At 38.4% G+C, this 23,404-nt stretch overlaps 1 protein-coding gene across 1 annotated transcript; it reads left to right on the top strand.

The window, feature by feature from the left end:
• Positions 1–3,601: 3,601 nt before the first annotated feature.
• LOC149000398 (zinc finger protein CONSTANS-LIKE 16-like) lies at positions 3,602–5,476 on the top strand. Its single transcript, XM_089140995.1, has 2 exons — positions 3,602–4,756; positions 4,855–5,476. The coding sequence occupies exons 1-2, from the start codon at positions 3,734–3,736 to the stop codon at positions 5,113–5,115; spliced, it is 1,284 nt and encodes a 427-aa protein (XP_088997121.1). The 5' UTR covers positions 3,602–3,733; the 3' UTR covers positions 5,116–5,476.
• Positions 5,477–23,404: the final 17,928 nt, after the last annotated feature.

Raw genomic sequence — 23,404 nt, 5'->3', positions numbered from 1 at the left:
ACCCTGGCCCCCGCTCCCTTTGTTGGAGAGTTTTTTTAAGTTTTGTATTGAACAAAAACAAACTCATTTCTAGGGTTGATTGGGTTGGATTGAAGTCATAAAAACCCACATTTTGATCCTGAATAACGTGGCTTTCACCAGACCAAGATTTTGATCTAAATATCCTATTTTGACTTTGATTCTAAAGTTCTTTCTTGCATCTGATCGTAATCCTATTAGACCAAGACAATCTTAACCTTGACCCTGACCATAAAATAATAAAACAATCCATATTTTTTATATTGTCATCTGACATTTTCCAGAAGTAAGTGATAAGGTTGGGTGCTCATCCTTGATCCAAATCTTGACCTTAATGAAGGGCACTCTAACTTAGTCCTGATCTTCCAACCTTGAGACCAGAATTTCAAACCCAGAAGTAATTCGGAAGCAGGGAAGATTAGAGTAGAGGTTTGGACATTCCCTACTTGTTACTGCATTGCTTCTTGTAATTAGTGTCTCCATCAGTTTGATGCAAATAATGCATCTCTCACCAGTTGATGTTGAAGAGCAAACGTGTATACACATCATTTTGTCACCCAAAGGTACTCATATTAATGGTGATTGCTTGTCCTGGTATAAGCCACTATGACTGAACTAAATGTCATGAGAAATCTATGCTCTTTCTTGCAACCATTTTATCACAAACACCCAAAACACATTTTTCAAGTTATTTTGGTAATTACGTGATCAGTTATCATTTTTTTTTTTGGAAGCTGAGGTTCTTTCGGGCCAGCTTGCGTGCACCTTGATTACATCCTCAAGGGGGGAGACACTGTCTGCAAGGATTGAAAATGGTTTAGTTATAGTACATTTTTTTGGAGAGATTTTTCAATTTAGGGAATTGGGTAAAAGTTTACATCATTCATTTCAATGTTTTTGAAAAATTTTCATTGTAATTTTTTTTTTTCATATCAGGTGTCAACCTCAAATAATCCAGTATGAGCAAATATCTTTGCAGATTTTTAGTTTATGATTCTATCAAAGGCTGAGTGAATAAGTTTTTCTTCTACATCCTGCAAATCTCTCTCATTTTTTTCTCCCTTAATTAAAAGCCAAAATATTGAGGGTGTGGCTTGATAAGACCAGAACAGTGTGAACACACCTATTCAACAAATGGACACCAACCAGGCTTGCAAGCTCCAAAACATCACTAGTTGTCTGACAAGGAAATATGACTTCAAAGATAACAGAAACCACCTAAGTTTGCCACAATTGTCTCAACTCTCAACTAGTCTATGGTAAACTGAAAGAGAAGACCTGCTAGAACCACAAATCCTTATCAACTGAGAAAAACTGGTTGGAAGATTCCACAGTTGTTAATCTATCCAGATGTACATATAAACAGAATTGTATGTCTATCCACAAATCCACAATCCTTATCCCCTTAATGTCAATCTCTGTTTTACCTCCAAAAAAAGGAAAAAGTTGTCAATCTCTCCATTTCTATTTTACTCCACTACACCATCAGACAATTCGACCATTGGCTGTCCATTCCTATTTGGGCATACTGAAATTTGAAATACAGAAGAATGTATTGTTTTTATTTGTATTTCATTAAATTTTCTGTTGGGTTGGGCATGGACCAAGGTTTAAAGGGTTCAAACATTTAATTTTTAATGGGAGGAGAGAAGGAAAAAAAAAATAAAAAATAAAAAATAAAAAATAAAAAATGGTTACAATTAAGATAGTACTAAATTGATTATTGAAGAAGTAATAAGAAAGGATATATTGCATGTACTAGGCCGACACGCTCATATGAATGCTGAAAGAGCTATATGAAGGACAAGGACCCGTGCGACTGATCCCGCGTAAAGAGATGTTTTTGAAATGCTACTTTGATTGCCTCCAATTTATCCTTATTTATACTTAAATCTTATTACTCTTAGTTCTTTGGCTTATGTCTTTTATTTCATCCTTTGGGAAACATATAGCTGATTATTGAGATGGGATGATAAGGTTATGGTTGTTGTTGGGGAAAACATCCTCTGCTAGCTGTACACAATAGTGCACATATATGCTAAATAACTGGTTGAGAAATGAAAGAAACTGCAAGGCTATTTTGGATTTTTCAAATTTGAAATCAAACTTTAAATATTAGCCTGTTATTAAGTATAAAAAAGTGAATTGCTGTGCATAACAGAGATTTTTTTTCTTTGTTGTTAGAGCTTATGTAAGCCTTCCCAGATTATATAAATGGGCAATTATGATCAATGTCCGATTTTTTAGCGAGAATTGAGTTTCTTTGGCTGGCGAAACCAACAAAGCCCCGAAACGCTGAAATTTTGGCTACATTTGCTTTATTATTATTATTATTATTATTATTATTAGAAAGAGATACAAATATTACTTTATGATTTGATTTCTACTTATAAATTTATAGATTTAGTCAAGCTTAGTTTATAATTTCAATTATGCCTTTGTTTCCAATTATAATTTCAATCAACCTTACCTTTACAATTTAATTTCCCATTATAATTTCAATTAATCTTGTCAGTTTCTATTATGCATTTCAAAATTTCAATCAACCTTACATTTTTATGTGTTTTGGTAAATCAACTTTATCTTTCGCCCTAATTTTGTATATAAATGACAAAAAATTATCAAAAAAAAATCGTTTGACAGAAAAAAGACAAAAAATTGCTGAAAAATCAGTAAAAAAATTGAAGAATCAGCAAATTTTCGTCGATATATGATGTACATGGAAGGACCATTTCGTATTGCCTCTTTTGAAACAAAAAAATCCTACCTTGATTATGATAGAACCTTGAAGCACTGAAAGACCTAGTCAAGGTCAAGCAAAACCCACTTGTATAAGATAAAATGAAGTACATGACTTGCAACCCAGTCATCAAGGAAATTTCAGAACCATGCTAAGACTTGGTAGATCTAGATCTGGACCACATTGATGCCCCTTTGGATTATATATACCCAATACTTGATTCTATACCTTCAGTATGTAGGTTTTATCCTGTTTCTATTCTAAAAATAAACCAAAACATTAAAACATGAGAAACAATTTTTTCTTTTAGAATCTTACCATGCAGAACCTTGCAAGAGGTAGAAGATCTATACAAGAAATACAAGTAAACTAATTAACAAGAAAAAAGGGAAGTCTTTGAGAGAGAGAAAGACATAACATGAAGAAGAAAGTCTCAGAGAGAGAGAGAGAGAGAGAGAGAGAGAGAGAGACCAGGGGGACCGCAGCACAGCCAAAGCTTAAAGAGGAATAATGGAAGTGTATAGACAAAACCATTCAATTGTGGGGCGTGAGAGACAAACCAAGAGAAAGGGAGAGGGAGAGGGACACAAGGATAGGGGCATGTCATGGACCCAATCTAAGATGGGACATGGGAGGGTTGTGTCATGGGACCCATCTAGCTACCTCAGTGTGGGTCCATGTGAAATCCTTTATTAAGCAGGTAGCCAATAGGAAGCCAAGGATTGGATGTGCATTAGTAACCTAGCCAATCAGAGACCTGATAAGGCATTACATTGGCCCCCCAAAAGTGCATTCTTTCCCTTAACAAAATCTGAAAAGCTCCTCTTGTGGGTCACTAGTCACTCTCTCTTCTTTCTCAACTCAAAAAAATAATTGCAGTGTTTGCATCCTCTAAATAAGACCTGCACTTGTACTCTCTTCATCGGTTTGGTTTAGTTTTCCTCAGCTTTCTTCTTCATTTTCTTCACCAAAACCATGAGCTCCGAAGGTAAAATTGCCAGTGCTGTCGGTGGTAAGACCGCAAGAGCTTGCGATAGTTGTCTAGTGAAACGTGCTCGGTGGTATTGTGCTGCTGATGATGCTTTTCTTTGTCAAGGTTGTGATGGTTCAGTTCATTCTGCAAACTCATTAGCTCGTCGCCATGAAAGGGTTCGACTCAAAACTGCTTCACTTAAACCTACAATTGAGAGTTCTATACCATCTTGGCATCAGGGTTTCACTCGAAAAGCTCGAACAACTCGGCATGGCAACAAATCAACCATGAAACCACCAAAGACTGAAGAACCCATGCCTGTAAATCCACTTCCACTTGTTCCTGAGATGGGTAGTGATGAAGCTTCTCCGAACGAGAACGAAGACCAACTTCTCTATCGCGTTCCTATCTTCGATCCTTTAGTTGCAGAGCTTTGCACTACTGCATCAAATGAAGCAATTGAGACTAATACTACTACTTCTGCAACAACTGCAGCTCTAGAAGGTGAATCTAAGAGTTTCTTGCCAATTGATGTGGAGAATTTACCTGGGTTTCTACCATCTGATATGGATCTTGAGGAGTTCGCAGCTGATGTGGAGAGCTTACTTGGTAGAGGGCTTGATGAAGACACGTTTGGCATGGAAGAATTGGGTTTGTTGAATACTAAACAGGAAGAGACAACCATGGAAACCATGGAGTGTGAATTTGGGAATGGTAGGGTTAAGGTGGAGGAGGAAGAGGTAGATGATCCTGATGCAGATGGATTTGAGATGGGAAGAGAAACACTAGACTTGAACTTTGACTGTGATTCTCCGACCACCGCCGAAGATGTAGAGGAGGAGAAAGTAGGTGCTGGTGGTGTAGCTCATGGTGCAGTTTCAGCCATGATGATGAAGATCAATGACGGATATAATTTGAAGCTTGATTACGAAGCCGTCATCGCAGCTTGGGCTAGCCAGGGTTCGCCATGGACCACCGGAGACAAGTTCCATTTCAACCCAGATGACTGGTGGCCCGACTGCTCGGTAAGCTTCTTTATATTCAAGTTCAATAATTTATATAACTATTAATCATCTCTGCACTCAATTAACCATTTAAAAAAAAATTTGTTTTGATCTTGCAGACTACATGTTCCATGGGTGTTCATCATCATCATCTACCATATGGGGATATGGGAGGAGGCGCAGTAGGGGGAGGACAAGGGGTGATGGGAGATGGAGGAAGAGAAGCTAGAGTGTCAAGATACAGAGAAAAGAGAAGGACAAGGTTGTTTTCTAAGAAGATTAGGTATGAGGTGAGGAAACTTAATGCAGAGAAGAGACCTAGAATGAAAGGTCGATTTGTTAAGAGGGCTTCATTTGCTGGATCTGGGTATTCTTTTTGAGTCCTTTTAACTTTTTTTTTGGAGAAGGAAGGAAGGAAGATATGAACCAAGCTCGAAGCTTCAACCCAAGATTTCTTGGTAGCAATGGACTTTTATTCACCACAGAACTACTAAGTGCAGTAAACAATAGTTCACTTCACTGTACTTTCTAATGGACTATTCTCCAGGTTTTCTGTGTTTCTAAGAATGTAGAAACTCAATGTATCACTGGTTGAGTTGAGTGAATTAAGGCAATTCCCCATTTCTTACTCGAGTTGTCTATCCTTACACTAATGTGAAGCTAAATAAATGCATCAGCTTTTAACTTTTAAGTCTGTCTCTCTCTAAATGCATCAGCTTTTAACTTTTAACTCTCTCTCTCTCTCTCCATACATGGTTGCATGGGCTAAAACCAACTTTCTGAAATACTAACTGAAAATCCACAAAAGATGTCCTGATCCAAATTGAATTCGGATCTATCAAATCAATTCAGATGACAGTACAACAGTTGTTGGGGTTGCACTGTGCACTGCCTTGTATTCTTTTTTTGGCCAAAACAAAAAAACACTGCCTTGTATTCGGTAGTATCTGTGTAAATTTCAAAAGGCAATTAAAAGGTTGTAGGGTCATGTTTGCCATGGTGTTTGCTGTTCGACCTCAGTGCTGCTCATTTAATGTGCAGTGCTGTGCTATCAACGGTCTAATCTGTTTCTCTTTTCACTTATTTGCTAAACAGACGTCAAGATAAAAATATTGACTGTAGACAACATGTACTGCACATTTAATGTCAACATTCAAGTTTAACTTTAGTATTTATTATCTTTCTTACTAGCTATCCCTTTCATGAACAAAAATAATTATTAGGATAATTGACTGGGTTTGGATCCATCAGTTGTAGCAAGTGGATTTATGCAAAAATCTGGGGATTAGAGTTTTCTGTTTCCTAATTCTCTATGGTGAAAGATGCAAGCATAATAAAAGATAATTACTTTGTAATATAATATGATGAGTAGTCAGGTTTGATGAAATCTTTTTGGTTCTTTCGTATCACATTAATTACAGTCCTCAATTATACAGATTTTCTTGAAAACTATTCTTATCTTTTAATTTTTCTTGACAAAATCTACAAACCCTTATCCTAAATGTCAATCAATGAGACGACAATGAAGGCAAATGCACATGCCACATTAATTCTTCCCTTGTGAAGATAATCTTCAAGAGAAGAAGAGTATTGGGTAGCAGCTCTTTTTCTTGACTTTTTATTTTTCTGATGACATGATTTTCTCTAATGGAGTGATTGGACCCAAGAAGTTTGGAATCCTTCCAAAAAAAGTTTCATTTTTCCTTCTTTTTATTTTAATCATACAGTCACACTCAATTAAAGTGGAAACTGAAATAGGTTTTGTGCTGCAACTCTTTCCTCCATATTTCTACTAAAAAAAGAAAAGAAAAAAGAAAAAGAAGAAAAACTCTTTCTCCAATATAAACAGTAGTTCGGCTGTTATATATTAACGTTGAAAATATTAATTTGAGTCTTTTGCATGACGCCCACATAAGCGGCCCATAAATTCTTGATTGTCCACTTAAATGAGTTAAATTGCATGACGTCCATCTTACTAAGCTTGAAAAATTACAAGTTACCCACTCTTAACAGTCAAGCCTTTGACCATTAAGTTTGGTGGTAAAATGTCTAATATATCCTCATAGTTATGAAAAGACTAAATTGCATTCTCACTCACTTAAGTGACCCTTCACCCATTTTCTTCCCATACCCCACTGGAAGCCCCACATTGCTAGCAACCACCACCCCTCCTTTGTTGGCGATGACCATCCCACCTTCCCCTGCTGCCGATCTGTCCCATTCTCTCTCTCTCCCTCTCTTTTGAAAATTTAAGGAAGAAAAATGATTAAACCAAACAGAACCATCAAAAGATTCTATGGATGAACATAACGAACCTAATCTTTCAACATATGAAGCAACATTGTCTTTCCGGCATTATCAAGCCCTAAAAACAAGATCTTGGCTTCTTTCTACCATAGGCCCAGAAAAACACCATACAACCAATCAATTAGAAACAAGATTGCCAAAGAGCATCAGAGTACAATTGAACAGAAGATTGCCAAAGAGAATCAGAGTATCAATCGAACAAAACCACTTAATTATCTACAAATCTATCTGTATTCGCTAGAAAGAAGCAAACCAGATCGTCCTATCAAGTGTCTTCAAATCCCATTCTTCTGTTGAAACTGTTGAAAAATTACAAAATCCAGTGAAAATCAGGTAGAGAAAGAGATGGGGAGATCGAAAAGCTTCACTAGAAATAGGTCTGCAATTGACGTAGGTTGGCGGAGGGAGTCTTTGAGACACTGAGCAGAGATCAAGTTAATCTCCAGGAGATGGGTTTCCATGGTTATTCGTCTTTCTTCTCCCTTCCCCTGTAATGAACAAATCTATGGATGTCTCTAAGCTTCTGATTCGATTCAAGAAGAATAAGTCAAAGGTTCTTTTCGCTGTAGACTCCGTGGAAGTTTCCTTGGAAACCCTTTCTCTTGCTTTCACCAATGTGAAATCTCCCGGATTTCTAACCCTTTAACCCATGGTTTCAGGACTGCGAACTCGGAACTAGAGTAGGCAACTGTGGGCCATTCGAGTCGAGCCTTAAGGTTTGAAAATGGACCCAATGTGAAATCACCCGGATTTCTAACCCTTTAACCCATTAATATCTCAGATTAGTATTTAAACTTGATTTATTCTTGTCCTTGGATATACTATATATATATATATCATATTTTTGTGTGGATTTGTCATTGAACCTTGATCCTATAGTGTGAAATCCTATAGGACCTAACCCTAACCTGAACACCCTGTTTGTTTTGGATGAAGAAGAGCATGATTGATGTTTGACCTTGAAATTGGACCTTGAGTTGATATCTTTGGAGGTCCTAAGAAGTCAAGTCAGACCTCTCCCTTAGTGTTGATCAAAAGTCTCGAAGTGAAGGAGGAAGACTTTGTGAGCCATTTTAGTTGAAGACATGGTGTTTGACCCAAAACCCATGGATATTGATGATGGAGTTCCCTATTTGGAACCTTATTTGATTTGGAGTTGGACTGCTTCTTGGTGTTGAAGAGCTTGGTTAATGGACTTGAGGCCTAGTTGGACATGGTTTGAAGGGATCCCTCCATGCTAGGTAAGTTGCTTGTTGAGTTGGGAGAAGCTCCATTGATAATCTTGAGGTTTGGAGCTTCATTTTCCCTGATCTGGGCTTGCTATCAGCCTGGATTGATTGGCCCACAAGCAGGGGCAGTTTTGTAAAACTTTGTTTTTTATGGTTTTTGAAGCTCTATTTATTGGAATTTCATGGTAATCAGCCCCATTATGTTCTAAGTCTCTGGAGAACGTGGGAAGGACTTTATAACCTCCTCTTTCGAAGCCAAGGATGATCCCCAAGCATCGTTAGAGCTTCTCCGTCGAATCTTCTTCTTTAAGGTTAGTAATCGATCTGTTTCTCTCTAGATCTACTTTCTCTTCTATTTTTTTTTAATTGTTTTGATTGTGAGGAAGGTATTACACTACTATAATGGCCTATTCTCTGATCCTCTTAGTCTTAGAGTGAATGGGGATTCACTCTATGTTCTCCCTTGAAGCCATATGCATGGTGATGTTCCATGTTTTTGATCTAGCATGAGACCATGAGTTACTCTCTCTTTGTTTTCTATCTACCTTTGTGATTGTGAGGAAGGCATCATGACATTGCTATTGACCTCTCCTAATATCCCCATAATTTTTGGGTGAATCCCTTTTTCCTTTTCCCTTTGTGAATCTACTCTGGGTTTATTTTGAAGGAAATTTAAGGGTAACCTTCAAGAAGGGGTATCCATTCAAAGACCTTGTTTTCTTTTTCTTGTTAGACCCTTCTCAATGCCAATTCTTGATTTTGAAATACTATGCTTTCTTTCCTAGAGTGAAACCCCTTCCTCTCTAGCTTCCCGTGAGATACACAGACTCTCTTCGGTAAAACCCTAATTGTTATGGTTCGATTAGAACTCTATTCCATTGGCCATGTTTGATGCTAAGACCTTCATAGATAGTCTTGGTATGTTTCTCGGGAACTCCCCTTCGAATTTCGGAGTAATCGGACTTCAAACAAAGAAGTTATGACCAATTTAGGATTTTTTGTTCCTTATTGTTCTCTGCGACTGGGCTAGGCTGCCCAGCCAATCGACCCATAGAGTCAGTGAACTCAATTTTGCTCTATTTTGCTTCCGTTTTGTCTCCAATCATTTGGATTTGTTCTTCATGTTCAATACATGCTTGTTTAGAGTTATTTTGGTGATCTTGGACTTGCCCATTGATATCTTTCTCGAAGTTTACGAAGTAGAATTCAAGGTGAGTACTCTACTCACGATATGCATATTTACATACTTGGTTATGATGTGATTCGAATGTATGATTTAGCTATTGATGTTTTACTTTCTTAACATTCTATCACTTATGTAATTACAGTAACATGTTCATATTGTGATTTACATATTAGAATTGATTAGGAGTAATGTGAATGTGATTTGGACTATGATGTGAATGTGATATGTATGGAATCATGATATGATGTGAATGCTTAGGTTGTAGTTGTGGAATGGAGAATGCCCTTTTGGCGTTTCTGTCTTTGGACACCGATGGAGGTGGTATGGGACGCTTTCCTATGATGCCCTTTGACGCTTTCCTTGACTACTGGTTGACATACTTAGGATTGGTCTAGAGGTGTTTGCTAGGAAACCCCTGTCATATTTGACCCCATCAGAAGGGGAATTGAGACCAAGTGACCCGTGGCAGAAGTGGGGATTTGTGGGCGCTCAAGACCGGTAACCAACTCGTGAGAGGACATGAATCACATTGTGGGGACCATTCATTGGTCGGTTGCATGTGGTAGACTTGGGCTCGTGGGCGCTTGAGATTGCGGGAAGCATGAGAGGACATGAGAGCTTCCCGTTTACTATGTGTGGATGACCAATAGGTTAAGTGTCTACATAGCCGGGAAGGAGACGGTGACTCTAGTGGGAAAGGTATCCGAAAGGATTGTGGGAAGCGAGGAATGGGTGTATTTAACCCTAAGTAGATATGACTTAGTAGAAGACTTGGATTGGGCTAAGATTAACCCTATACACGCGCCAATACTCAGACCAATGGTGATGTGAGCGAGTGGTGACCTAAACCCCAACCAAGGTATGTCCAGGAAGATTTCAAGACCCAATTACCAAATGGATAACCCAAGATGTCGGGAAGGCTGAGGGAGAGTGATTTGAGACCCATCTAAAGGAGTATGATGCTATGACTTAAAGCGTGTTTGCCAATAGAGACTAGCATACATATATATAGAGTTAGAAGCATACTTGCATTTATTGTTTTATATCATTGCATTTATGATTGCCTTGGATTGGGTGTGAAGATGTTTATTGTGATTGGACTACTTGCTAAGTTGTAGCTTACCTTTGGTGGACTTGTTTTTAGATGCTTTTGTAGGATCGGAAGAGAACCCGTGCTACGGTACGGAGGACCCTTCCCTACTTGGTGCAACTTCCGAAATCCTTGGAGAAGGTCATGATCAGTGGTGTGACTAGCACACAGGTTTGGACTAAATTGACGGCTCCTACTAACGGCAACTGGCATCGTCTTATTTGCCGATGGGATCGTGAGGTAGAAGCTAACCCGAAGTTACAAGAGCACAACCCTACAGTGAAGAAGATGAAGACTAAAGAAGAAGAAGAGCCGACAGAATATTTTGTTTAGTTTACTCTTGTTCTTCTAGGCTAATTATGATAGCTTTAGACTTTGCTTTAGATTTCGATTTACCTTCTGCGTTTGTTTGTGGGGGTATATTTCCGCTATTCTCTACAGTTATCTTTTGATTAGTATCTTGTTATCCGCACTTTGATGTTCTTTTGTGATCCTTCTGAGATCATTTTTTTGATTTTTATTATTATATTACTTGAATACAATGATATATTTTTGCTTTTGATTACGTTATTGTGCTAAGTGGATATGATCGTTCTTAAACTTGATCTTCGGGGCTGTGGATCACACCTCCGGGTATTCCAGATAGGGTACACTGGAGGGATGTGACATGTAGTGTATCACCCCCACAGGTATTTGGGTATGACCGGATCCAGCTGAATTGGGAGTGACAACTAAGGTATCAAATCCTTCCATAGAGTGACTGGATAAGCATATCTTCAAGAGAAATTGTTGGGTTCATTAATTTGTATGATTCGATATTTGCAGGTGCTGACCATGTCCATGGTGTCTTCTCCTTTGCTAAGCTCCAACTCAAAGAAACAATATTGGTGAGTTGATACACTTCTAGAGAATCGAAGGTCAGATGGTCCGACCCAGTGTTCTCGACCTAACCCTAATCTAGATCCTCAAGTAGCAGGTGTGAGAGCCTTTGCTTTTATTCAAATCACTCCCACTTTTTCTTTTTAATGGTGGAAAGAACAATTCATGGACTTCTCTTTGGGTTTCCATGGGATATTGGAGAGCCTGAACATGGTAAACGCTTGAACGAGGATTCTTCCCTTTTGCTTAGACAATTTGACTCAGTTGTTGCCTCTCTATCTTATCTTACTAGCACATCAAGGGGAGGGGTGGTGGTTGTCGCCGGCAAGGGAGGGGCGGCGATGTGGGGTTTCGGGCGGGGTATGGGAAGAAGATGGGTGCCCACCTAGGGGTTGGGTCACGTTAGTGAATGAGAGGGTAATTTACGCCTAGAATGGTATATGAGTCATTTCAACACCAAACTTTAAAGGTCAAAGCTTCGACCGTTTTGAAAATTTCCAACTTTATAAAGGTGGACACCATGCAATTTAGCATACTTAAGTAGACAGTCATAAATCAGATGTTACAGTTAGTCCCACACTGGAGCCTTACAAGCTGAAATGTGGACTGATATGCCTTGGCAAACCCCCACTTGTAAGCCAGTTTTCCAAGTGATGTGGAACCGAGGTCGTATCATCAGATGCCCACTTAAGTGGGCTCCCTACAAAAAACTCTATTAATTTTCTTCTTTTCATCATGGCTTTCTTTTTAGAGCCAAAAGAAGAAGCATAAAAAGAAAAATCTTTAGATTAACTACATGTGAAGTCAATAAACTAAAGAAGGAAGGATCAATGACAACCATTTCCAGAATTATCTAACTAAGGACAAAAATGAAAAAAGAAAATAAGGAGATGAAAGATAGTGACACAAGGATGAGTTTCCCCCATTAGACAATTACAATACCAACAAACCCACAGCCACTAACCTTCGATCCCTTGACAAGATCTTACATTGCAACCATGCAAATAGATTTTCTTTGCCAACCAAATCTACTTGGTGGTTGTTAATCAAAAGTAATTTAATTATATTATTCAAGGATATGTTTCTGTATGTTTTCAAAAATAAAGATTTTAAACACAGACTCTGAGAATATATGTATCTAAAAAACTAATTGGATCGGTCATTCAAATTTTAATCTTTGATAAGATTATACAAGAAAGAAAAAAAAAAAAAATAAAATTCTAAAGTATTCTAGTTGGAAAATAAAATAAACTATTATCTTTTAAAAAATTCAATCAGTTCATATCATGATCAATCTAAGAATTTTAACAACGATATGCACTGTTTATATACGAAAAGAAATAAAACTGGAGGTATTGTTAGATCATTAAAAGCATTTGATCTCACAAATCACATCTTAAGATAATATTTCAAGTTTGTGATAAAGATTGAGCCTTTTGGACCTTTTCATGTCACAGAAAAAGACAAAGATTACTTTAAAAGAAAGACGTGACACTGGAGATAATACTACATAGAGATAAAGAGATAACTATGTCCACTTCAATATAGTTTGTTTAAAAATTTAACTTAACTGTCCTATTTCATGTATAACCTATTTTTTTATTTTTTTATTTTTTTTTTTGTTTTTAAACTATTTCAAGTATATCTTGGTAAAATGACCTTAGCTAAAATCTGTCCAATCTTCATGGTTATTTATTTAAGAAAGCCCATGGATTAAGCCCAACACATTTGTCAAACAATACCCAAAGGGTAATTAATAAATAAGTTTTAACATTTTTAAAATAAAGATCTTTTTTGAGGTTTTTCTTTTTTTTTTGGGGGGGGGGGGGGGGGGTTTGCAAGTTTCAGACAGATTTTTTGAGCACATTATTCCGGCACCTCAAAATAGAGGCTTTTAACATTGGCATTCCATTTTATTATTGGAAAGCAAAGATATCCAAAAGTTGGACTTTCATTGCATAGATTAGCTCAATCTATTATTGAATGTCGTCAAATCATCATTAGTCTTTTAAATTCTAAAAATGTCCCTTGAATTATTACAAGATCACCTAAACACCCTTATGAAAAACCGAGGAAAAAAAGAGGTTGGGTTGAGAAGAAAATTGTGAAGAGTTGTTAGTGAATGATAAGCATGCATTTATCATTATTTATTTGACTTAATTTCTCATACTTAGTTAATTAAAAGAAAGTTAATTGAATAATTTTGTGTTCTTTTTTTTTTTTTTTCTTCTCTTCAGAAATAAGGTGATTTCAGTTATTACAGATAATGTGGAGCAAAGTTGGCAAATATATTAGAGGATTTTAATTAAAATAAAATCACGGGATTCAATCTTGCTACCCAAGAAATCATGAATGCTGAGATCCAACTTAACTAATGCAAGGAGAGCACTAATCTGAGCCAAATTGGAAACAAGTGGAGGTCCAATAAACAAAATTGGTAATAAGATTTGAAAATCGGGTAAACAGACCCACATTTAGTATTTTAGGCATATCTCTCTCTTATGAAATAGGATTATGATGATTCAAGATACTATGGAAAGATAACGAAAATATCTACAACTTTATAATTTTGAGTTTTCTCAGAATCCAAACGAATAAAGGTTGAATGGATGGGTAAAGAGGATAAATTCATTGTGTGCGGGATATATAAAAGAGAAGCCAGCCACAGAGAACAGAAAGAAGATGGTGAACACAGATTGGCTCTCATCTCTTTAATTGTGCAAGAAGAAGACCACATATCTCTCTCTCTCTCTCTCTCTCAATTTCATCTTTATTTGTTTGATGATGTTTGTTATAATGAATAGTTAGTTCCTTTTCTTTGGGATGTAGATGAACCATTACTTATTTCATTAATTTGATTGTTCTATATCTTTTAGTTGATTGTGTTTGAATCTAACCAAAGATGTTCTATAGCTAAGCAAACTAAGCGTGCTAAGCTTTGACGAAGGACGATAGTCTTGCTAAGATAGGGCATATCTAGGAAAGACCATCATTTGTTTTGAAGCATAGAGTTATATCGATTAGTGAAAAACATTGGAGATTCGAAATCCCAAAGATCTTCACGTATTCATAGTTAAAGTTTTTGTATTGATTAATAAATTTAATTAAAATTAGGTTTTGTTGAATTCAATCTTAGTAACTTAGCCTTTTAGTTCCTCATAGTTCGATCCCATACTTTCTGTTAGTTAGATTAGTATATGATTTTATTTTTGATTGATTAGCGATACGATCAGTGAATAAGCCTAATGGAAAAGAATAAGTCTTAAGGTATACTAATGAAAAACCGAGGAAATAAAGAGATTAAGTTGAGAAGAAAATTGTGAAGAGTTGTTAGAGAATAAGTCTAATAGAGAAGGATAAGTCTAAGGGTATACTTATACAAGTCTTTTTGATGTACCACTAAGTACCATTCTAACCTCTACCAAAAAAAAAAAAAGTACCATTCTAACCCAACTGAAGCCATCATGTGCTATTCAGAGTTAAAATAAAATGGAGTGTCAATGGTTTTTTTTTTTTTTTTTTTCTTCTGTTTTATGGTGCCGGATCAATTTTCATCACCTTCTAAAACAATGCATGAAACCCTATCCCGTTTGTAAGGGGATTGGTTTTTCATAAAATATGATTTTCTAAATGCATTTGAAAAGATTCTTAAATCTATAAGTCTCTCCTCCATAAAAGATAGGCTGATGGAAACTCTTGAATTTTGAATGTAAACCAAACAAACTTTCCCTAGCTGTCAAATTTTAAAACCTTCAGGTCTTTATATTGGTAAGGGAAAAAGGACTCTGTCCATGATTTTGGGGAGAAGATAGAACCAGAAAAGAAGCAAACCCAAAGCCTGAATCATAATTCATAACAGGTGAGACAGGTGAGAATCCGAGCAGTTCAATGGAGACAAAGGCTAGCTAGTCTACGCAGCTGTACCTGTAAGCTATGACCCTTTTGATCATCAAGTTAGTCTTCTCCGACAAGTATAGTGAGCTCATCAGACTTGTCTCTTTCCCAAGTGGAAAAAGCCTATATCTTTCTTTTTTTGGCCAAAAAAGCCTGTATAAGAAAGAAAGTTATCTTTCATTACATAAGAAAGGAAGATCTTCATAGTGAAGTGTCAAGTTCTGAATGAATGACATTTTCATGCAGAAAGAGACAATCTTGATGATGCAAGTGCAGTGTTTTTACTATGAATTCCCAAGTTCTGTAATCAAACAGTAGGATTAAAGATTTCATCAACAAAAAATACAAGACAGTTTATGTTGATCGATCTCTACTTTCGGGGTGGATAATTGGATCTCACAGCTTATGCTTCATGGGCTAGCTAGCTGGAGTGGTGCAATGATATCCCCAGTGTAAAATACCATTGGTTCATTGAAGAACCCAATGGAGAACAGGAAAGGAAGGAAGAAAGGAAATTTGTGGTCCAGCAGAAATGAAGGAGAGCCAGATTATGTCTAATTTGAGAGTCAAGATGGTGGGTAGAGGTTTGTGCTCCCCTTGAATTTCTTTGTTCACTAATAGTGGGGTGTCAGAGATAGGATCCTAACAAAATGAATCAAGATAGGATTCAAACAAAATAGCGTGGGTCTTTAACCTTTTTTTTATTCTCTTTTTGTGGTGGGGAGAACAAGGGGTTTCCATCCCTATACCTGTGTGGTGAAGTATAAGGAGAGCATAGCCCTCTACCTTTACAATATAGGGAGAAGGTGACACTACCAGCCAAAACTACAATAAGAACAAGACCCATCATTCCCAAGATTCAAAATGTAATAAGAGAGAAGGAAAGATTCTTACAGGTACCATTTTCGGTATGTTCAAGTACGTAAGAGCTTTAGGCTCATGTTTGTACCTAGAAGGTTAAACAATGTTGCTAACCTTCTAGCTCGGAAGGCCCTATCGCTTTCGAGCACAAAGGATTGGCTGTGTTCCTCTCAGTGGTTGGTGGACACTTGTCACTCCCCCACTCTTGTTCGTTCCTGAATGTAGTCTTGTTAACCAGAAAAACAAAGTACGTAAGGCAGCTACTTTAATATCCTCCATCATTTCAGCAGAAGAGAAGATCAGTATTTAAGGAAGGGGAAGGAGGGACAATGGATCCATTCACATTCTCCTCTAAGAGGAAAACGAAGAGCTATCTCCATTTCATTCTTTTCTGTTGCTTCTTTGTTATGTGTAAAGGGTTTAGTTCACTTCCCTTTGTATGGGTTTGTGGTGGATGAGGAGCTCCACTCAGTCCAATAGGGGGGGACTAACAGGCGATAGAGATGCCATTTCATGCATTTGGTCATGCTTATCATTTAACATCTCAAGGAACGAAAGAAGAAGGAGAAGAGGAAGAAGAAAAAGAAGAAGGCGCAGAGGTGGTTTATGGACATGTAAATATAAGTTTAGCCTGATGCATGGCGTGGGAGCAACTCCTCCCGCTTTGCTTTGCCCACTCATTGGACTGAAGGGAGCTCCCAGTGATCACTGCTTCAACATCTATCCACTATCCTTTTTTTTTTTCTTCCCTTTCTCTTCACTTGAGGGTTTCTTCCGATAGTTATCTTGATGGGTTGAAAACTAACTGATGCAGTTGCTTTTTGTTCTTTGTTGTTAAACCTTGTGTGCAGGGATATGATCAGAAGAACATAAAGATGATGGTTGCAGCATGGATGTGATCTTCAAAGTTTGAAGACATGAACAAGCATCCAAAAGCTGGATGTTTTAAGGGTATGGTACAGTTCCACCTTGGTGCTAATTGCAGGCAGTTAGCTAATAGGTCCTCTAGTCACTGAAGGGTCACTGAGGCTCTATATTTCAGAGAGTGGTTTATGTACAGGAATCTGAAAACAACAAAGCCCAAAGTCACAAAGGTGCTCTTCAGATTATTTTTTGGTCTATTTCACTTTCTGTCTATTATCTTTGACAGCATCTTGTCCCCAAAATCATGTAATTATAAGATGTAACTTGATTTATGTTCCTTAATAACCTTTATAAGGAACTATAGTTACAATAATCCTTAATATTGCATCTTTCTGAAAAGGAAAAAGGCTGAATCAGTATATCAATGGAGGAGACCCCTATTGGCCTATGCAGTGTTGTTTATTGTATGTTTTTCATTAGTTCTAGAAAAGAGACAAAGGAGTGGAATCTTTGAAGAAGGATTCCAAAAGGATTGGAAAAAGGTATTTGATTTCATTCAAGATGGACATGAACAAACATGTATGGACAGATTGGAGTAGAATTCCTTGGAGAATAACCCTCTTTAATTATCACCCTCCTTGTTCAGTACTCTGTGACAGAATGTCTTACTTCCATTATGACTGAGGATTTCAAGAAGAAGGGTGACTAAAGTGGAATATTGGAAGAGCTATAAAAGATGCCTCTTCCTTCTTCTTTATCTCCCTTCTTCTCTCTGGTTTTCTTTTTTTTGTTTTCTCTCTCTTTTTTTTCTTTCTTTTCTTTTTTGTTTTTTTTTCTTCTTTTCTCTTTTTGCTTTTTCTTTCGGTGGGTTCTTCTCCTGTTCCGTTTTTTTCTCTTTTCCTTCGCTTCCTCTTCCTTGGGGGTTGTTTGTTTGGTTTGGTGTTTCTCTTTGTTCTCTTGTTGCCTTTGGTCCTTCCTCGTTTTTTTTTTCTCCTCTCTTCTCCTTTCCTGTTTTTTTGGGTTCCTGGTTTTGGGTGTTTCTTCTTTTTTCTTCTTTTTGCGGCCCTTGTTCCCTCCGTCTTTCTGTTTTCCTGTGCTTTTGTTCCCTTCCGTGGTCTGCGTTTCCGTGATGTGGGGTTTTCTCCCCCGTTCTGTGCTGCGGCTTCTCGGCGTTTGCGCCTTCTCATTTGTGAGTGGCATTATTGTAAGTCTGCCTGGCCTCGGTTTCGCCGCGGGTTCACGGACAGCGAAAAGTGGAACGAGTGTGCGCTCGCTCTTTCGATTTGCTCTGCATTATCGTGATATTTTGCGGCGTAGCCAGGAGGTTTGGGATCACCTCATCTTGTTGGCCATCACTTCACACATCTTCTTGAAGAGGTTGTATACCTTCGGATTCGAATCTCTCTTCTGGCCTTCTACTCGTTTCGTTATGTTCTCAACTTTCAGCGTTGGGACTTGTTTCCCACGAACGTGCTGATTCTACTCCAAAGTCTTCGATTCATATGACCCAATCATCATCATTTACTGTATATCCTCTCGATTTTTGGTATTTGTGGTCGCTTGCTCATTCTTGAAGGGTAGAGGTGGGAGTAGCGCAAGCTCACAACAGCGGCTTTGTCTATGACTCGAGGAAGGTCAACGAACGTGATTCCGATGGAGTCACAATCAGGAGGTCAAAATCCGGGGTGGAATTTCAAGTGCTACAATTGTGGCAAAGGGGACACTTCAAAGATGAGTGTCGATTCAAAAAGGGTGTAGATAAGGCAGAGACATCTCAGGGTGCATTCTGAAGGAGATATTCTTTACGACAATCAGCATGGCACCGGATAGATTGGAACATGTGATGCTTGGATCTTGGATTCGAGCAACATGGCACATGACCTCTCGCAGAGATTGGTTTCAAACTTATGAACCTATCTCTACGAGTGTCGTGTACATGGGAAATGATCATGCCTTGGAGATTGTTGGAGTTGGCACCATCAAGTTGAAGATGTACGATGGTATGGTACGCACTATTCAAAATGTGCGGCATGTGAAGGGCTTAAAGAAGAATCTATTGTCTTTGGGACAATTAGATGAAATTGGGTGCAAGACACGCATCCAAAATGGAATGATGAGGATCGTCAGGAGCGTTAGTTGTAATGAAAGCTGAAGGGCCTGCAAATTTGTACGAGTATGGGAGAAACATGTCGAGGCGAGCATCGGTTGCATCAGCCTCTCAAGAGATGACAGTGTGGCATCAATTGGCCCACATGTCGAGCAGGGTTGAGGTTCTCATGAGCTTACTCCGGGTCTCACAAGGTTTCATTACCCTTTTGTGAGCATTGTGTTACAAGCAAGCAGCATAGATTGAAGTTCAATGCATCGATTCCGGGAGTAAAGTGCGGAATTAGTTCACTCATGTATGGCAAGCCCGGTTACATCTCGGGAGGAGCAAGGTACTTGTATCTTTCATTGATGATTATTCCGAGAAGATGTTGGGTGTTTCCTATCAAGAGAAGTCGGATGTGTTTTCGGTTTCAAAACATTCAAAGCGCAAGTTGAACGAGACGGAAGAAAATCAGTGCCTCGGGACGACAATGGCGGTGAATATACGGGGGATGACTTCTTTGAGTTTTGTAATCAAGAAGGCATCAAGAGACAACTCACGGTGGCTTACACTCCTCAACGATGGAGTAGTAGCGGTTGAATAGAACTCTACTCAAGAGCGAGAGCCATGTTGAGAACTGCAGTATGGCTAAGTCCTTTTGGGCAAGCCGTAAACACCTTGCTTTGCTATGTGATTAATCGATCACCAACAAGATCGATTGATTTGAAGACACCGATGGAGATGTGGACTGGCAAGCCGTTGATTATTCACCTTGCACACATTTGGGAGTCCTGTGTACGTGATGTATCATCCCCAAGAAATTTCGAGTTGGATCCAAAATCCGAATCGTTCTTGGGAAATCGATGGAGTCAAGGGGTATCGCTGTGGGATCCCCTGCCCACAAGTCGTCATCGCGGAGATGTCATTTTTGCGAGATAAGCTGCAATGGAAGATGTGAGTAGCATTTCAATAGAAATTCCGGAGAGTACAACGGTTCGGGAGGAAGAGAGTCCAATCCAGAAAATTCTTCGGAGGCGAAATCGAAAATATGAGGAACAAGTACCTTGAGTCTACAACTGTAGAAGTTCGACTCACCTCGTGAAAGACATACACCAACCTTGCCGTCGATTATATTATGAGGCAACATTGCATCTTGTCTTCTAACGAAGTGGTGAGCCATCAACATTCAAGCTTGATGCTCGCGTCCTTTATGCCTATGCGAGACTAGGCTCTTCATAGAATGGCGTGGGAGCTTGTCCTTTCCCACGGGAGCCCTTGGTAACATGGGTTTACAAGATCAAGCAACGTGTGATCGTAGGCGGTATCGTCGTGGTGATCAGGATATGCTCGGGGTGTCTTTCCGATCTTTTCTCCGTGGTTCACTTCTCTTGTCCGATAGTTCACTTTGTGCTACGTTTGATCTACATCTTGAGCGCTTAGATGTAAAAACTGCATTTCTTCATGGAGATCTTGAAGAAGAAATCTATATGCTCCAACCGAAGGTTTTGAAGAACCGGAAGGGACTTGGTTTGCGTTGAACAAATCTCTATCGCTTAAAACGCCCAGTGTTGGTATAAGAGATTTGATTCCTTCATATTGAGCCTTGGATCCCTTGCTTCGCCCTTGTGCTTTACAAGGTTTGGTGATGATGATTTCATCATTTTTTTGTTGTCGATGATTGTTGGTGTCGCCCCACAGATCGGATCGTGATTGGCTCGATTGGCTGGGATTTGAATGAAGGATCGGCCCCCGTTCTGGGATGCATTCCCCATCATTTGGCTATCTCGGGGTTCTTAAGGAAGTCTTCCCGCTTCAATTGCAAGACTGTAACCTTTCTACTCCTCTTCCGTTAATTTCAGTTATCCTCAAGTTGTGTCCTGCATGAAGCAGGGATGGAGTGTCTCGGTCCGTTGCATCCGTGGAGTCGTGTTCCTTGTATGTCAGACCGACATTGCCTGCGTGGGTTTAGTCCTTGGCATCCGACAGAGCTTGGTTATGTGAGAGGATCCTAGATCTTAGGACCTTGGATGCTGCTCTATGTTTGGAGGATCCGTTTCTGTCGAGGATATGTTGTTCGTTTTCGGGATCTTGATAGGAATCCCTCCTTGTGTTTACTTGCGCTGTGTTCTCTCCGTGCTCCCTGTTATCCTCCGCTTGTGGCTCGTGAGTTCATAGATTTGCCACCGTTCTCTTGTTTGCTCTGCCTTCCTTCGGATCCCTTTCTTCGGGCCCTGGTCATATCTTTGTTCGTGGTGGTGGAGCGGGGTGGATATGCGAATCCCCGGCCTCGTGTTTGCGCTCTCCGTTCTTTTCGTCCTTGTGCTTTGCTGCCTGTTCTCGTTTTTGGTTCCATCTATCTCCGTGGGTGTTGTTTGTCCCCTCGCTGTGGGTTGGGGGGCTTGTGCCTCTTCCTTCTTCAATCTCCCTTCTTCTCCTTTTCTTTGTGTTTTCTCTCTCCCTTTTTGTCTTTCTTTTCTTTGTTGTTTTTTGTGTTCTTCTTTCTCTTATTGCATTGTCTATGCGGTGGGGGGGGGGGGGGGGGGGGGGGGGGGGGGGGGGAAATTGAAAAAAAATATTTCCCCCGAAATGGAATTTTCCGAATTTAAAACCTGGCCCCTGCCTTATTTAAAAATGAACATCTAGTTCACAAGACTTAAGCCACTAAGCGATTTGATAAAGATTATTAATCATTTCTCTATTTTTGTAAAAAACTATTTCTAAACTTGAACTCTTAACCATTTAATCACAATTAAAAATCTTACAATTGTTAAAAAAAATTCAAATTCAAAATTTCATTTTTCTTTTTGGAATTGAAATTCATCCAAATCAGCTTAGTGCCACTTCCACTACATCCTTCAGAGGGAATATAATCAGTGACGCTTTGCAATACAGTATGATCATAAGAACATAAAGATGATGGTTGTAACTGGAATGGATGTCTTCAAAGTAAGAAGACACGAAAGAATAAGCATGCAAAAGCTGGATGTTTCAAGGACATGGCACAGCTTTCAACCTTGGTGCCAATTGCAGGCAGTTAGCTAATAGGTCCTCTAATAGCTGAAGGGTCACTGAGGCTCTAGATTTCAGGGTTGGTTTTTATGTACTAGAAAGTCTGGAAAAACAAAACCCAGAAGTCACAAAGGCGCTCTTCAGAATATCTCAAATTGATCTAGGCCTTCCATTGCCTCAACATGTTCTTTTGCATATGTGAAAGAAAAGAGTGCTTGAGAAATAGGCTCATAAGAAGAAGCACAAATAAGACATAAAGGAGAAACTGCACCTCCCCGATCAAATGATGCTTTACTTGACGGAAGAGAAGGATCATTATATACGCAAGTTACCTCTATTTTTGTAGTGGAAAATTTTTAAAATTTGAATATGTGACCATTTGTTTAAAGGAGAAGCTTTCATATATCCTTTCGTTTTGTAGGAAATTATATCACACACAGTTTTACTCCACTTTCACAAAATATGTTATTTCTATACTTGAACACGTGCCCCACTTATTTAATATAGATGTCCTACAGCACGAAATTTTGCTATTATGAATCTAAGGAAGATGTTCAAATATGCAATTTTTTTTGATTTGTTAAATATTATTTTTCTTTAGTTTTTCATATTACGTATGCAATTTAACACTACTTTTGTAAATAAACTGTTTCTAGCTTTGAACTTTTACCACTGGTTTGAAAAATGTGTAGCCAATGCACGAGACTTGTGTGCCACTACGGAGTTTGAGAAGGATCATTACGTAAATGGGAAAGATTATTATGCGTGTAACTTTTATTTTTGTAGAGAAACTAAACTCGAACTCGTGACCACTTTTTTCTTTTGAGACTAGTGCCACTACAAGGTATGAGAAGTGTGACTTACCTTACTTTTGCACAAAAGTTGTTGTAAAACTTTAACTCATGACGACAAAGAGACGTAACTAATGCAATGACACTTGTTGCTCAGGGTTTGAAAATGGTCATTATATAAGCAAGTTACCTCTACTTTCGTAGGGGCAGAAAAATTTTTAAATTTGAATTTGTTACTCATTACTTAAAGGAGAATCTTTCATCCTTCGTTTTGTAGGAAATTATATCACACACAGTTTTACTTCACTTTCACAAAATATGCAATTTCTATGACAGTTTGACTATTTGAGAAATATCATTAATTATGTCTTTACTTTTGTATTAAATTATTTCTAAACTTGAACCCAAAATCACTTATCAGAATTGAACTCGTAATCACTTGAACCCGTAACCGCTTGATCACAATTTAA

Source organism: Hakea prostrata, chromosome 11 (assembly GCF_041222555.1).
Source record: "Hakea prostrata isolate BN-2017 chromosome 11, UWA_Hpros_2, whole genome shotgun sequence".
Lineage (NCBI taxonomy): Eukaryota > Viridiplantae > Streptophyta > Magnoliopsida > Proteales > Proteaceae > Hakea > Hakea prostrata.
This window is presented reverse-complemented; position numbering and strand designations above follow the sequence as displayed.

Coding starts and splice junctions, on each gene's coding strand:
- LOC149000398 (XM_089140995.1), top strand. CDS start 3,734: ATGAGCTCCGAAGGTAAAATTGCCAGTGCTGTCGGTGGTAAGACCGCA. Junction 4,757..4,854: donor ACTGGTGGCCCGACTGCTCG/GTAAGCTTCTTT, acceptor TTGATCTTGCAG/ACTACATGTTCCATGGGTGT.